Raw genomic sequence first — 17,978 nt, forward strand, 5'->3', positions numbered from 1 at the left:
CGCCATTCGATGCAACACAACAGATACATGGGTCACTGCCATTGTGAATATCATCTTATTTGCATGCAAATATCGGCCGATACCAATAAGGACCTCTTTCTCACTTCCTTCCCCCCATTTATCCGGCGCCCTTGCTCAGACCACACCCATCTTCGAAGTTCACTTTCATTTTGATCTCAACTACACAACTGCAAAGATTTGTGACGGGCCAGGGACGTAAACCCCTTAGCCAGACCACGCCCCTCTTCGAACTCGACCTTAGTTTTGGTCTTAACTATACATTTCAAAAGTTTAAAATATATTTGTTACAATAACGAGAGTAGATGTAATGTGTTAGTTCCATCCCTCCATATTGTATCCATCCATATGTTTTCTCATATGACAGGAGGACATAAACACATATTTTCAAATCAGCAAACACAAATACTATGTCAACACAATAACTTATTATTTTAACCACATCTCAAAGTGTGTTACAGTGTGTGTACACAAAATGTATTCCTTCCTTTGGCAATAAATGAAGTTGAACCAGAATAACTTAGTGTCATATAAATTCCCCCAGGGCAATATTACAGCTTATTCATTTTAACTACAGAATACCCCATCTGATCAAGTTATACAAGGCAATTTTATAAATGACAAATGGGACACAGCAATATAGATGTCTTTACAGTGTTGTGAATTGTGATTTCATAAACAGGGAGGCTGCTCACATTATGGATTAACAATAACACTTTCTGGAGCACATGGCCCATCCTTTTCAAAACAAGAGAGTACAGACACCCAAATGCATATTGCTTTGCTGAAAATCAAGTATTTGTCAAACACAAACAGCAATTCCACAGCAGTTTATTTCATAACCCCATCAAATGTCCATTCAAACATATGAATACCTCTGTAAACACCAACCAGGACAAGTGCTGCCCATAACAGGAGAACCACTCATGGATTATTATCTTAACACAGCGAGTAAGTAAAGATAAGAGAGCTTAAACTGATGAAGTTAAGAGGAAGAGAGAGAAGTGGGATTGTAGACAATATATCCTTCTAGTATCAAAGAATCATTTTTAATGTATGGTTTACGTGGCTTTCTGGCTACATGTTAGCAGAGTTTAAGTTCACAATGTTCATGTTTAGTGACATTTAATGATTTTCTTATCGTCAACAAATCCAATGAAAAAAGCAAAATTAACAATGAATCGGTCCTAACAACCATCGCCTGTCTAGGCAAAGCCTGATATGGCTTTTTCTTTTGTGTCAAAGCGATCAATTGTTGTCCAAAAACACATCAGTTAGCAACACTGTGGCACTGGGTGACATTTCCTTCACTATAATGGACACGACCACTGTAGTTTTTTTTTTTTTTTAATCCCACATACGCTGTTCTGCTGTCAGAAATGCTCACTAGAACAAATGTGACCGCGAGTGAAAATAGTCCCCAACAAAAGCACTATGTCCTCCTGTTTGTTTGCTAAAAACTACAACTGTTTTAGGAAATGACGGCCTTAAAAAAAAAAAGTAACTTCAAATTTGTGACATCTTTTTATTTATAATTATATCTTCAGTAGGAGAACTGGACTTGGTTGGGGTTGAGTATCACAAACAGATTAGAGAAGTCAAAAAAGTATTCAGAGGAGCCAAAGTAAATGTGTTATCAGGTAAAATGCTTGCACATTCTTTAGCTGCTTGCCAAAGTGAGAGCTTAGCATCGTCTGAACGATTTTACATTGCATGGAAAAGGACAATAACTTTCCATGTATAGTTTTCCATGCTTCAATGCAATGGTTTTTGTGCAATTTTTCCAATCAGCAGACCAGTTTGGCTCCATGCAGGTGCAGCTTTACAGGCTACGCTTATTCATCAAAGGTAATTATTGTTCATTGTTGAAAAAGCACGTACTAAGCATATCCTTTTCCAGCGTCACCAACGTTTTTTCCTTAATATCATCTGCATTTGTTAACACTACTCTCTCTAAGCATCACAGGCCAGTTGTATTATAAAGGACTCAGAGGATGAATTTTTTTTACAGTTATTAAACCCAAACAGCTGCTTGGTTTCATGAACTCCAACAGCCGTCCATGTGGGACTTCTGTGGTGCAGATACACACTTTTATCTCATAATGCAGTCTAATATGAACCAAATAGCAAAGTGAGCAGAAATTGCAGAATTTACTTTGTAAAATAAAGTCCACAGAGGTTTAATTTATCTGAATAGCTGCCTACTCCAGGATGAGTTGTTTAGACAAAAAGACTAATCTCCTAATTCCTTCTACTCATAAAATGCAAATGCAATACGCATGTGTTGACAGAGTCAAAGTCTGAGACAAGAAAAGATTAGAAGCGACATGAATCATCACCAGCACTCAGTTGCTAATGAGGTCAATGTTCTAACACCATAAACAACTCTCCACCGCATTCCTAATCCTTACTATGACTTTAAACTAACCCCGACTCATTTTCACCTAAAAAAAACAAAACAATTCCTAACATTACTAAGTTTACATTCTCTGACTTTGTATGTTTTCTTCATACGTCTAACATTCTGATGGCATTTGGAAGCACATACACAAATTCATATTCCTGCCTCTCACCTACGAATAACTGGCTGTTGAGCTGCAGATTAATGTGTCCGTCAGCAGGAGCCTCCTTGGTGGCGGCAGGGAACTCATCAACACGTAGTAATGCTTCCTTCACATTTCGCTCTGCTCGCACGCTGTGCCACCGATTGTCGTTCAGCGGCGCGCTCGTCTCCACTCGCACCTCCAGCGGCCCGTTTCCCACGTCGAAGGAGAAGACGACCTCTGAGGCAGCTGGAGGAGGAAGGTAATGGACCAGTTCGATCAGAGTGAGAAAGCACGTAAAAGAGTGAGATGGTTGTACACACAGACTATGTAAGAAGCATTTGGATGCCTGGGTGACTGTCACACCAGCAGAGTGTGTTTGACTTGTACCCGACGAATTCTAACGGGCTGATTAACAAACCTTCCCCGACACGAGATAATTGTGTCCTCTGAAGAGTGACACATTGCAAATCCCTTATGTCGCTTCCAGAGACGTCACAGCTCTGTCTTTGCACGTAGAGAAATACACTTCATACAATCCATCATGGCACTGTGTGTAATGATGTTCACACTCTTAAAGTTGTAACAGTCCACGGCAGAAAACTGACCTGTCAATTATTCCTCGACAGTTTACTATGCGAGTGGAGTAGGAAAAGTGTGACATTATTTCTTTGTTTAAAACAATATTCTTTCAAATACCATGACACAATTTCTATCCGATGGACTATAGTAACCAAGAGGACATTATATAACATCTGAAATCCTCCTCCTGCTGCCTTGATAGTCTACCAACATGTTTTTCAAAAATGCATTAAATTACATGGCCTCAGATCTTTGATAAATCATAAACATGTCTCTTATCTCAGGGATATTCTCTGGCACAGTACTACACTGCTTTGAATCCTACTTAAAGGACACGAACTACTTTATTTCTATAGGTAATTACACATCTGAGCAGACAAATCTGACATGTGGAGTTCCTCAAAGCTCCATTCTGGGGCCTCTTCCTTTTAACATCTACATGCTTCCACTGGTGCAGATTATGGAAAACAACTAAATAAGTTACCATAACTATGCATACGACAAATTCATTTACATAACCATTTCACCGGGGGACTATGGTCCAATGCAAGCCCTGTAAGTGAGTGTGAGTAAGTCCATTGAACAAATCAATGATTGGATGCGTCTGAATATTCTTCAATTAAACAAAGATAAAACTGAGATAGTTAGATAGACAAGACCAGAAATCTAGGGGTCGTCATAAACTCAGAGCTAAATTTCAACAGTCACATTAAGACAATTGCAAAGTCAGCCTAGTATCACTTTAAGAATATAACAAGGATTAGGATTTATGTCTCAGCAGCATTTGGAAAAACTTGTCCATGCATTTATTCTCCGTAGACACGATTACTGTAACAATGACTAACACCAAGAGAGTGGATCACATCACTTCAGTTTTGAGGTCTTTACACTGGCTTCCTGTCTCTCAAATAATGGACCTCAAAATACTTCTGTTGTTTATAAAGTTTTAGGGCAAAATTACATTTCTGATCTTCTGCTATTTTAAGAAGAATCCAGAACTCTCAGGTCGTCAGGGATGGGTCTGCTTTCTGTCCCCAGAGTCTAAACTAAACCTGGAGAAGCAGCATTCAGTTTTCATGCTCCATGTCTCTGGAACAAACTCCCAGAAAACTGCAGGTCTGCTGCATCTCTCACTTCTTTTAGTTTAGTGAGTTTTAAAAAAGGCAAATAAAACAGTCTTCAGCTGTTCTGTTTGCTGCTGCCTTCTATTGAATCATATAACTATTCACTGCACTGTAACTTTTATTCTTGTGTTTTATGCCAGTCTTATTCTACTTTAGCTTGTTTTTATTTCCAATCTCTTGGGTATTTAATGACTGTCCTCATGCTTTTAATGTTTTTGTAAATCACTTTAAATTGCCTTGTTTGCAAAACTTAACATGAGCTTTAAGATTTCCTTGAAACTTTTCTTTTAAGGAAACTACGTTTTAGTTGTTGTAAAAATTTAACAGGATTTAGATAAAAAAACTGTGGTCTTTTTCTGTCACATTGTTAATTGGAAAAGTAGTTTCCCCAGTTTGGCTCCACACTGTGCCAACTTTCAATCAACCCACTAGTCAGTGGTGTTCCTCCATCATCAGAAGTGGGAAGTGAATTCATCCCACTGTCCTTCTGCTGGCAGGATGGGCAGACAGCTGGACACAAATCTGAGATCATTCAGACATCAGCCGAAGGCAGGAAAAAATATGCTGCAGCTAGAGACTCGCATGCGTTAGTGTCTTTGTGTAAGTGTGTGTGTGTGTGTGTGTGTGTGTGTGTGTGTGTGTGTGTGTGTGTGTGTGTGTGCCAGCACTGCTGAAATCTCAGCATCAGTCAGAGATCATAGAGCTGTGTGGCATCAACCGTATCAGAAGCTATTACCTTCTTCAGTCCAGCTCTGCACTGTCTGCACACAAGCAACTCTTACTTCAGTTGCTCTGCACTTCACATCTTCAATCATTCAAAATCTAATGATATGATTTTTGTACATCCAGTGCTCATTTTGTAGGCTCACTGTGAATAATAAGCAATGTGTAGTCCAGCTATAATATGCTTAATATCATCGCTGGATCTATTACATGTCAAATTCAAAGCATTTACTGGATGACTAATGTTTCTACTTTCAGTTTGTTGGTCTACCACTTTGTTCCAGACTAAATTATCTTAATCTAGATATCTGCATATGAATAAAGTCTTGTCCGGGATATCCGCTGGCTAAACAGGAACCCGAAAAATATTGGCCTTTACCCCGAGAGGCTAAATCGTGGTCAGGCCGATAAACGATGGGTCTTGAGATTGGAAAGACCGCAACAAATTTGGTGCAGATTGCCATGAAATGTTGAATCGAAATGACTTTGGTGACTTTTCCTTGAGGAAATTTTTTTGTTATTGGATGGATTTGTATTTCGATATCTTTGGCCCTTAAAAAAAAAATCCTCAAAAACGTTTGTCATTCTCATCATCCTTAGCAATAATTTGGGTTTTGTACTAATTAGAAAATCATAGCATGCTGTCACGCTAAACTGATGGTGAACATGATAAACATCATCCCTGCTTAACATCAGCATGTTGGCATTTTCATTGTATAATAGCACTGATGTGCCCAAGTACACCCTCAGGAGAGCCTGAGCTGTAGACTCTTACCTGTAATCGTACCTTTACTTAAGTAAACCTGCAGTAATAATAAACTTGACTGTTTTCCACTTTGTTCAGGGGTGGAAGAAGTATTCAGATATTTTACATGTTATTGTATTATAGTTATTGATACAATAGTGTGTACAATTAATGACTTGTGAATTGTGAAGACTTCTTATATTATCCTATAATAACAAATCCTAATTTATTTGTTGATTTGTATTTTGCATTATTAATTTAAATCACAAAAGTTATCAAACGATTACAATATTTTCCTCTGAACTGTAGAGGAGTAGAAGTAGCAAGTAGTGTAAAATGGAAATACTCAAGTATAATATACTTTAGTACAAGTACCTCAACATTGTACTTAAGTACAGTACTTGAGTAAATGTACTTAGTTACTTTCCAACACTGACTTTGTTAATACATTTTGTCTTTCTGTGTGATGTAACTATGCTTTGTAGCAAGCAGTTTGAAAGACATGAGACCGTTTGTCAGCTGTTGGACACAAATCCAATGTAATGCCTTTCTCGTTAAGATATATGTGTTGCAAGTGTGCCATCCCAGTGGGACTGAAACTCCAAACCTAATGTAGGTTAGCATGCTGTCACCATTAATCTTTACAGCTCTATTAGGTTAAAAAACTTAACCTATAATAAAGAGAGGTGAGCTGAAGGCCACATGGAGTCCGTTCATCCATCATTACACTGCCAGCATGCCTACACTTTACATTTAGGGGTGAAGTTAGCAGAGTGGTGATAGCAACATCATCATCCCTCCTGGAGGAGGCTGACAGTGGAGGGAAAGCTGTACCGCCGTGGGATTGTGGAACCATTTGATAGAAAAACCCAGAGGCATAACTTAATTTAGAGGCTGCTCTCTGGCCCAGCTCCAGTCATGTTAACAGCAGTCATCTCGACTCCAGCTGTTATAATAATAGCAGTAATATTGCTGCAGCGAGATAAGAGACTCGCTTCTCTGGAACTGGTGGGGTTTCCCCAAGGAGGAGGGATACCATTTGTCCTGTGAGTGAGTGAGTGAGATAGAGAAAAAGCAAGAGACGGATAAAGGATACGATAAAGAGTGTCAAATGTTTTCTATTTTAAAAGTTTAACCTCTGGACACACGTTGTCTCCTGCTTCACTGAACGTCCATTTTCAGTTACTGTACCCTGGCGGCTTCAAGTTTCCATGTCACACTTCTGTAAGCTGGATATTGAACCATGAATGAGACGTCAGAAAGTCCCGCTGATTATGTACATGTCTTAAACTCAGTTTTAAGGTGAGCACTGAGAAAGTTTCAACTTTAAGAAAATAAATGAGAAAACAGCCCTTTTGGATCATACTCTAAGTTAAATAACAATAAGCATTGTTTAGTTCTCACTTACAGCTAAGTTCGATCCGGATGAAGTCCTTAATGCCCAGATTCTCCAGGAAAACCCCAGAGGAGGACATAGTTTTAAACATGAAGGAGATGTCTGCATTCAGCTCTCCATGGAAGGTGGGAAAATGAAGGTAAGATGTCTCCTTGTCGAAAAACGCAGCGTTCCAGAAGTTTTCTGAAAGACAAACAAAGTGCTTAAACACTTCATAATAATTTTTTTGGATGTATTACGCTGTGACAAAGCTTTACATTAGAAATCTCATCATGATGGCTGTTTAATGAAAATCGTGTGGCAAACAAATGCACCAACTGTTCCTCTAATTAGCCGAGAACAAAGCTGCATAACTCCAGCTACACGTTCTCATTATGGTGATTTATATCGCATGGCATTTATTTATCATCTATTTACTCGTTAAACTGAAGGCTGAAATTAGAAGCAATTAAAACAAGATCAAATGCATCACTTAGATGACTTTATTAAATAGCTTTTCATTAGTAGTTATTAAAGAGCATAAAGGGATCATATTTTAGCTGCTGGTCTGCTAATTAGCTCGTGTAATTGGCTACAGCCTATTTTTCCATCAAGCAATGAAATGGCAGCGTGAAGTTAGGATAGAGGGATTCCTTAATTTCAGTTCACTGCATAGTTGAACAAAAACAATTCATTGAATAATCTGAAATATCATCAACACACTCTCAATATGTGTCATTTAAAACAAAAAAACAAAGTGTCAACATCGTGTGAAATAATAACCAGCAACTGAAAGGGACTTACTGTCTCCATGACAACGGAGGGGTCCCACCCTGTAGGCAGCCTCTGACCCCGGCCGCTGGACGTCACCCAGCACCAGAGACCAGACTGGGAGGTTCTCCTTGTGGGTGAGCGGACCCGAGTCATTAGCCCTGTAGGAAAAGGAGGAAAACCAAGACAAGGAGGTGGAGGACAAGAGACGAACGAGAGGACGAAGAAGAAGGAGGAAGAAAAAAAGGAGAGGAAGTAGAAGAGGGAGTAGGACAATAGGAAGGAATAACATGTGGAGGGGGAAGAACGAGGAGGAGAAGATGGGGGAAAACAAGGGAAAAAGGAAGGGGAGAAGGATGAGAACAAGTGAAGGTGGAGGAGAGGTAGATAGAAACACAATAAGATAAAAGGAAGATGTAGAATAAGGAGAGGAAAAAAGAGGAATTTGGAATGAAAAAAGGGACAAGAAAAAGAAAGAGGAGAAGAAGAAGGTGTAGGAAGAGAAAAGCAACAGAAGAAGAAGAAGGAGGTTGATTAAGAAATGACAGAATGACAGCACAGAGGAAGTTATCAACATTAGAAAGCTGAATAATCATGCATACAGAAGCAGTGTAACACTTGTGCCCACCTGAACTGGAGAAGAGTTAGAAAAAGTGGGACACACTACAACACTTGATCTATCTATTGTCTTTATTTGTTCCGAGGTTTACAGGTAGATGCTCAAATGACGACAAACATTTCAGCCGACGCTTTATATCTCAACCGACATTTTGTGAAACTGTTTTCCGAACGAACGCAGGCCGAGTGATTCATCTGCACATTCACCACCACCGTTCACACAGCTCTGCTCCAGTTTTAAATTCCAGCAGTCAGGTGTGTTGCTGTGAAATCTTCTCAAAACTAAATCTAGGACTGTGTGCACGCACAGTGCCGGTGAATGTGATGAGATATCGATGGCAGAAGAAAGTCTATAAGAAGAAAGTAGGAGTTGCAGATTTAGGAAGCGAGATAATGGAAAGAAAGACCCTTCGGCTATGCAGAGAGTTGGATTGGTTACAATATGGGAAAATGGGTCTAACTGCAAAATTGGTTACAGGATTGTGGAAGGTGACCTAAATAGGGAATTGCTTACAGCATGGGTAAAAGGATTTAAATACAGGATTGGATAAAACATTGAGAGGGATGCTTAAATATGTTGGGATTCATCCAGGATGTGTCATGCCTCTTTTCTGTCCAGTCTGGCAGGATGTGATGCTAAACCCTAAATTGTATTAATGACTTAATTAGAGGAGGACGACAGATTTCACTGAATCAGAAGCAATAGATGTCTACAATGATTTACATTCGTCCATTAAAACTTTTATTTTCAAAGCTGGCATCATTGCTTTTATGGACATTAAAGTTGAGTTATAATGACATTTTAATAATTTACTGTGGGACATATACAGTTTCACCAATTATATTAGAAATTAAACAAGGCTGAGTCTACAGCCATACTAGCCACTAGTATGGCTGTAGACTCAATGTGCCGTCTACATTACCAGTTGGTGAAACTAAACTAAACTAAACTAAACCTACGCTAAACTGACAACACAGCCTCCATTATTTTCCTTTGTAGTACTGCACTCCCTGGTGTCCCAGTATAGATAAAGCAAAGCACTCAGTGGACCTCACATTGTTTCTTGCTATGGTGTTCTTTGCCTCCATCTTAACCTTTATTTTACAGTATGTCATGACATTGCATCATGCATTATTGCATACTTAATATTGAGAATAAAAGGGTCAGATTCTGAAGACCACTTCATTTTGAAAAAGACAGCGATTGAATTTTTTTTTACCGGATTCGTTAATAAGGTCCTTTCGTTTTTTTCTATAGTTTTTATTTCATGGCTTGTAACTGAAGGACACAGTAACATAATGAAGTGCAGTACCATTGGTCGTAGTCAGCATCACAGTTGCAGTAGTGATTTGAATCCAGACAGTTGTCCTGCAGGCCACAGGCACACTGCCGGCTGCCCGGCAGAGCCCCGCCCCAGTACGTCTGGACCTGCCCTGGACCCGGACCTCCAACCCACCAGCTGAACGGAGCACCCTCTGCAACACAACACACAAACTCTTTGATTTAGGGAACAGTTATACTGCAAAACAAATATAAATTTCACATGAATCAACAAAGAGGTAAGACAATAGCAGTAGCTGAAAATAGAAGGGAACATTTTTCTAACAGAATTGTCACTCATCTACGTTTTCATCACAACAAATGCTGTTTTAGTCAGCACTTGCATATATAATACATATGTACCTCTTCAGGGTTTCAACACAAACTAACACCCTTCTGACCATGCTCTTTATTCAACTCTTACAGCTAGGCTGACCAAGCTTTACCGTCCATCTCTGCCATTTTCTCCGCTAAACTTGGACAGAAATCGGCAGCTACACCTCTGCCTTACATATATTCTGATGCTTTGTAGTGTACACAGCGGTGGTTCACAGGTTAAAATCCAGTCGTGATGCAGATAAACGTTTAGCTGCTTCAGTGGAGTGAGGAGGAGAAAATGCACATTTTAAACTGTATTGGTATTTTAATTAGTTTCTAAACTAATTACATAAGCAATTCACACCACCCCTCTCTTGTTCCCGATATAGATACCTCAGAGACAGAAAAGCTTGCTTTATAAAGAACTGTGTGCCTGGTGCCGTTCAACTTTTAACACCACACCATCCTCTTCCATCTTAAAACACACACACACACAACACAACAAAACAACACACACAGTAACAATAACACTCACATTTCTCACTGTCCTCCAAAACATCCCATCTCATTAGCGTAAATACAACAGAAGACATCAGTGAGTCTTACCTGGTGTGTTGAGGAGGCGGGACTTCCTGCAGTCGTAGGACAGTTGCTGCTCACAGTGCTCCGATTGGCTGATGATAGCTGCTAACTGCTCCGTCTCAGAAGCGTAGTCAAAGTGGGCTAAATGTTGGTTTATCTCAGGGGACGAATGCACTATGGTCAGCTCTGTGTTATTGTGCTGGATCACCATCCAAGCAATGTCCTCTGGCGAAGAAACAAAAAGAGCAAAGACACTTACAGAAAGCGAGACATTCATAAATACAAAATACATTTACACTTTCATGATTTAAAGGCTCCAACTTGAACAGATTTAGTGAATCGAATTGTGCGATATACTGTATGTGTGTGTTTGTGTGTTACCTGTCATGTTACAGTAGATGAACTGGGGCTTGATTGGTCCACTGCCATCCACGTCTATGTGATAGTGTCCTGATGTGTTGCCTTTGTGTTTGTACGCCTCACATGACTGCTCATATCTCGCTGTGAAAGAAAATGCAATAAAAGGATATCACCAATAATAACATCTTCTTATAATCTCATTTATGATGAAATATTGCCCCAATCAATTCCTAAAAGCAAAACTCAGGACTATTATCAGTTCACATTGCTGGCTCCACTTCAGTCAGAGACACTTATGACAAAGAAATTGACAATTTATTGGTAATTATTACAGATAGATTTTCGGGAAAATACTCTTCTTTTCAAAGAATCTGAGGAGGAGTCTGTTTGGAGAACTACTTCGGAAGATAATAATAACAGAGCTTCTATGACATATGGAGAAGTTTGGGTGGTGGAAGGAGTTGCAACAACAGTCAGTTTGGGCATCAGAGAGTGAGCAGTGATACTGAAATCTGAGAGTTAATTACTTGCAAGAATGTGATTGAATTTTGCTAGTTATCAATAAACCAATGATATTGCGACAGCTGACAGCCAACAAGGAACGTGTGAGACCTCCGTGCTCGGCCTGAACAAACACTATGCTTCATATGTGTCAAAGATATGGCTAAATTACTTCAATAGAAGACCATCTAATCCATCCAATACCATTTGAATATTGCGGGAATCATTATGGGATGAACAAACTCAAGTAGTAAAGCAAATATACACTCAGTAAACATTCAACTTGTGCATCACAAGAGAGAGAATATCCACATTTTACAAGATCACCCAAAACAATAAAATACCATGTCATTTATTGTAATTGTCTTTTCACCCGATCTGCCACAAATAAACATGATTTTGCTTTATTTGACATTTGTTTCTTTTTTTACTCAAAGGCAAAACTTTGCCAATTGAGAACAATTTTGAAGGTGTTAGAGAAACCAAACATTGTTCGTTCGCACTTACCACCCGCATTGCAACAATACAAAGCCGCCTGAAAATCCTCAAAGTTTCCCTTTAAGTAGTATGCAAAGAATCACAACTAGTTTTTAATACATACTGAAATTGATTATCACAGTCTGAACCAGAGATGTTGAAATCATAACCAGACCCAACCCATATGATAGCCGCTTGTTCTGTATCAAAACTGCATTTGAATATTTTGTGAATGCCTTTTAGGGAACCCCTCTAGTGCATTAATGCAGTAGTATAAATAAAAAAAGAGCAGTGAAGGCCAACAAGGTTAACATGGTAAAAACGACATCAACCAATCATAAACAGTTATGTAACAATAAATCTGCCAACTGTCACACACACACGTTAATTTATGAACAGTGGAAGAAGTTTCCCCATGTGTTTTTTTTTCCCCCATGTCAGTCAGACTTTTCCCAAAAGGGCTTGAGAAAGGTTTTGACCCGATTATAGCGATCAAACAATGAGGTGAGCAGTGAGTGTGTGCGTGTGCGTGTGCGTGTGCGTGTGCGTGTTTGTGTGCGGGGGGGACCTGAGGTGGCCCTGATCACACCACCGAAGCGTAGAAAGATTCAATCAATGCTTGGCGGTGTAATCAAAGCCAGAATCTCTTTCATTTCTAATTTGACTCACCTAAAATACTGTAGGCAGTTTCTAAGTTCAAATCCATTTATGTGGAAAGAACAGTCTGTCTTCTCTCCTGCGCTCACAAGCTCTTCTCCCTCCTGCCCCTATCCTCACCCTTTCTTTATCTTTCTCTCTTTGTGACTTCTTCCAGTCCTCATTCCCTTTTTTTTGGTTCTCTCTACCTTTCTTTCTTTTCCATTTCTATCGATTTTTATGATAACACCGGGGAGGAAGTTAAATTATTGTGCGACTTGTTTTGAGCCCAACAAGAAGTCTTTCAATCTAGTTCTAGTTCTAAATAGAATAAGCTCTTTAAAACTTTCAAGAAGGAAACCCAGGGTTTTTTTCCCCAGAATTAAAAACATTTAGCAAAACATTGTTCACTATTAGATTTGTAGAAAATAGTCTTCTTTGACTTTCTGTAGTCGAGTTGTTCACTGTCGGGAGGCGAGTGTGTCAGTATATTTTACTGCCGTCTACAGGGGCTACTCAACTCTTCACTAATGTCATTCAGGAAAATATAATCAAGTAGAAAGAAGAAAGAAATTCACACGACCACGCTCTGACACTGGGGTTGATAACTGCCATTTGAAATGGGGGAAAATTGTGGCTTTCATCTACAGCAGGATGCCTTTGTTCTTTCTTCAGCTGCAACTGTAATGTAAACGTTCTTTCAGCTCATTTTGTACTAAAAGCATGTTAAACTTGATTTGTACTTGAAGTATCTGAAATCATTAAGTATTCAGAATGGCTTCAGTCATTGTTTTGTATATTTTATAAAACTGCATTAGTTATAAAATACTGTCGCATCTCAATACTGATCAACTTCGGCACATACTTTTACCTTTCCTCTGATAATGTTTGAGAAACATGAGCGATCGCTTCCATGATTTATATATTATGTTTATGCTCTCAAATATCAGAAATCACTTTATTCTAAATTTGATTGACTTTGCAGGAAGCTATTTTGTTCAAATTTTTGAAGGGTTTCTTTTTCTGTGACAAAGAGACAGTTTGAGTGACAGGTGTTTGATTTCAGCATGAACCTCTCCCTCATCATGTCACAAGGGACTTGAGTGAAAAGCAGCCTATCACTTCAAACACACACACACACACACACACACACACACACACACACACACACACACACACACAGACACACGTCAGAAAGCCAAAAATAAGCGCTTTAAAGGCTTTAAAATTAAATTGAAATTTACTTTACTCAGTATAATAAAGTACCAACAATCTCTTTAGTCAATTCCCAAGTGAACACTGCTAATTAAAGTTCTGAAACAATGGAGTAGGAAAAAAAACACAAAAGAAAATTAAGTGTTAGGGGACACGGGGTCTCACAGTTATTAAAGCAGAAACAATGAGCACATGTCTGGAATACTGTATTAATCCCATTCTCTATTAATTAAACGCTTCATTCACGATGTGTTAGATGTTTCTCCAACAGTTGATAATCAGCCAACTATCAAATGTTGCACTTAGAGACAACAGGGAGGAAGGGGACGGTGGGGAGAAATATGTTCTCTTGTATTGTATATTATAAGAAACAATAGCTCAGTACATGAATAATAATAAATTGTCACACCAGATAAATTACGATTTTTCATTAGAGATACAAAATCTATAAACACTCATTTCTGCAGACATTGCTGCTCTTTATATTTAAATGCATCTCATTTTGCTTGGCTTGCCTCGTAACTACTTTGAAAGCTGCGCTAATGAATATTTTTATATTAAAAATGGGTAAAATAACTATGTGTTTGTGAATGGTGTTGCTCGTAGTGATGAACCCATAGAGAATTATCACCCGACTGCAGTTCCTGCGGATCGTTTCAGCATCTTTCAGCAGATTGTTTTTGTTTTTATTGCACACAACTTATCTGGAAGTAAAACCCTGATGAAGCCACCGTGCAATACCTGCCCAGCACCAACACACTGCTGGCAGAGGCAGATGGTTTCCTCAGGAGTTGGTGAATAAAGGACGTACATTCAATAGCCAGAAATACATCAACATTTCCATTAATTTAAAGTCTCTCCATCTGCTAAACAGGCAACTGTTTGATAACACATTTCAATAATAACTTCTATTCTCATCATTACATTCTAGGCTTTAAGCATTTAAAGACCTGCAGATGCCCTGTTGCTGGTTGCTTACAGCTGTGGCAGGTGGCTCCTCGGTAGCCGCTGTTGGAGCAGTTGCAGTGGAAAGTGCTCCATGACTGAGTGCATCTACCTCCATGTTCACAGTGACTGGGGGAGCACCTGAGAAACAGAGATACACAGACAGAGACATGGATAGAGAGAGGGAGAGAGAACCTTAGCATCTGTAAAAAGTTTTCTAAAAAGTATCTCAAGGATGTTAATGCAAAAAGGAACAACAAGCCTTCAGCACACCTGCCTGTTCTGATGAGCAGGTGCGTTGGCGGGATCTGAATGAAAACAATCTTAAAACAAAATGAAATTTCAATCTTCTTTATCGAAAACTTCTTTATTTTCATATCAAGTGGAGCGCAGGTGCAACATGCCTTTGTTTAGCATTGTTAACTAACATTGCATCAGCCAGAGATGCAATTCTTAAACTCCCAACCAACCCATCTCCCAAAGAACAAAGTGTCATTTGATTATTTATTTACATGTTTTAGGTCCATACAATAAACGCCTTTTTTTCACAACATGGAGCTATATTTATTTCCTCTGTCTCCCATCTGCTGAAGGAAACACAGGAAATGTTTTCTGATCAAACTTGTTTCCGTTTACAGAAACAAAAAGTGAAATCAATACAATTTGATATTTCTTTAAACATCGACTTTGCCAGTCATGCACTGCTGTATTGTTTATCGCTGTGTCCTGTACAACAGTCTATTTGTTTGATTGTATGTATACAGTTAAAAGATGAAGATGGTGCTTCCCACAGGATGAGAAAGTATTTGCGGTTGAAGTGGTGCTATTAGAGGTGATGGGAGGACATTTGCTGTTGGGGGACTACAACATTGGGAAGTCAGCTGCAAAACAGTTTAATTTATTGTATATTTAGCTGGGACCAAGTGCAATTTAATCAATTGCAGTTAATAAGCTCATTTGTATACGAGTCGCAGAGGCAGAATGAACACACAAGAGCACTGCATTAGCAGCTAGTCAAATAAGGAGAATGTGTTTTTCCAATTTATACAATCTCACATTAATGTACAATTCCACCCAGCTACAGTAAAGTATACCTGTGGGAAATACTGGTCCATATAACATCAACACTGTAATACAAAAGCATTGGTCCATCTAATTTCCATAGATCGTAACAGCTTGGGTTCAACTTTATTTTAAGTAACCTTCTATATTAGTGAACACTATGGTGAAGGTACAGTCTAATCCTAAACCTTTAAATAAGAAATACACTTGGAGCCATTTAGAAAGTTTACATGCAACAGTGTATAGAAACTGATTTGTGCATTTGTTGGCTCTTAGGTGTAAAAACTAGTTCCACAACATTCTCCACAAAATGAAGTTCAATCATGAAGACTAACTTTATGCTTCATGATTCTCAATTCCCTCCCACACTCCTCCAGCTGCTTCTAATATTTTGTCCTATTCTATTTACGGCTTCATCTCCCTTTAAAATATATGATATCACATTGGGGTCTAATAGTTAATAGTCAAAGATTATTCACATTTCTCATCATCTTGTGCAATTGTCAATACATTTTCTCTCACCAAGAAATAAGTCTCTCCTGATTGAAACAATTTGAGAAGGGTGATGTCACCACACACAATCACACACACGTTTGTATGCTCAGGAACATTACCATCAGCAGGTAAATGCCACATGAGAGAAGGACCGACTTTCATTTATCGTGATTTCTTTTGGCTTGATGACTATAAAAACTTGATTTGTGCTCTGTTAAGGAAACCTTTTTTGGTAGCAGATATTATCCACACAGCTTGAGACAGAAGGCAGAATATTTTATTTAAGGCCGCGCAATAAAAATAATGTGTAATGAAAATAAATGTTTGACCACTGCAACTGTATTTTTGCTGTGTTGTAAACCCATAAGGGTTGGGCATTTTGTGTGCAAGATACAAAAACAAAGAAATTAATCAATCAATCATCGTACTTCTACACTTGTGTGTATCCTTAGTGACATAATGCATAATGTGCCAAACATTTACCACTATAATGCCATTCCTATCCCCAATCCTAACCCGAAACTTAACCAAAACGTCCTCAAGGTCTCAACGTCTAAAACTCACTATGGTCCTCACAGAGATAGAAGTACAGGAGAACATCAACACACTCAGAGAAAATCTTCCTGGAGCAAAGTTAGGTATCCGAAAGGATGACAGAAAGGAGATACGTCTAGAGGATTTAGGAATTATGAAGCATGGATGGGGCAGGATGGAGCAGGATGGAAGGTGATATAAGGTGGGGAGAAAGAGGTGAGACAGAGGGCTGAGGGTGATGGGAGGAAGGAAAGATGAAGTGAGCATCAGCGAGATGGAGGCAGTGACTGCATTTGGACAGTGAACCTGAGAAAATGGGGTCAGTGGACTGTAGCGAGAGAGCGTCTGAAGGAGAAGCGGTTTTCACACCGCAGAGTTAAAAAATGAAGCTGGCTAGAATCATGGCAATCAAGTTGATCGTTAGTGGTTTGCTTCAAAGCTAAGTCTAAACGCAATAGGGAAAGTGTTTTTAGGACATGCCAGAATTTAACAACAGAATGTGAAGAGGTAACAGTGTTGACGTTATATCAAAGACGTCTATGTGTTGTGTTGCAGAGATATCTACTGAAATTAGCATTCTAACTGACTTGCCCCGGTCCATCCTTTGTTGTAATACCACTTGCTCCTACAGAGGCCATAGAGAGTGTACACCTGCCTGACTAAGGAAATGTATGTATTTTTGCTTTTCGAAAAACTGTCCCTTTAAATTGCAATTGTAAAAGCAGACAAGAAAAGGAGTTAGACAAATATCTTACTGGATTTTTCAATCTCCACTATGTCTCTACTCACTCTGTTGCAGTTGGGAAAAATAATAATAAGAATAATAATAAGAAGAAGAAATTGTATTTATAGGTGCACTTTTCATTTGCGTAAACAAAACTCAATTTAAACTTTTCTATCCGTGTTAGCAGTAGGCAACTCTTTCCTGCAGCGTTGGAGGAGTTTTTTGTCATCGTGTCAACATCCAGTTTGCTGTGGGCAGCGTATGGAGCATGCAGCCTCAAACAGGAAAATTAAAACACCAACCCGGGTC

General features: G+C 39.0%; 1 protein-coding gene across 1 annotated transcript in view; it reads right to left on the bottom strand.

Moving 5' to 3' along the window:
- LOC115007430 (contactin-associated protein-like 4) overlaps window positions 1-17,978 on the bottom strand; it is a 93,571-nt gene that overhangs the window by 19,455 nt on the left and 56,138 nt on the right. The window contains exons 11-17 of the mRNA XM_029430295.1: window positions 14,889-14,995; window positions 11,102-11,221; window positions 10,745-10,945; window positions 9,813-9,975; window positions 7,915-8,042; window positions 7,144-7,314; window positions 2,592-2,810 (exon numbers count right to left, since the gene is read on the bottom strand). Coding sequence (XP_029286155.1) covers window positions 2,592-2,810; window positions 7,144-7,314; window positions 7,915-8,042; window positions 9,813-9,975; window positions 10,745-10,945; window positions 11,102-11,221; window positions 14,889-14,995 — 1,109 coding nt within the window. The remainder of the gene's footprint in view (window positions 1-2,591; window positions 2,811-7,143; window positions 7,315-7,914; window positions 8,043-9,812; window positions 9,976-10,744; window positions 10,946-11,101; window positions 11,222-14,888; window positions 14,996-17,978) is intronic.

This window comes from Cottoperca gobio, chromosome 4, assembly GCF_900634415.1.
Source record: "Cottoperca gobio chromosome 4, fCotGob3.1, whole genome shotgun sequence".
Taxonomy (NCBI): Eukaryota; Metazoa; Chordata; class Actinopteri; order Perciformes; family Bovichtidae; genus Cottoperca; species Cottoperca gobio.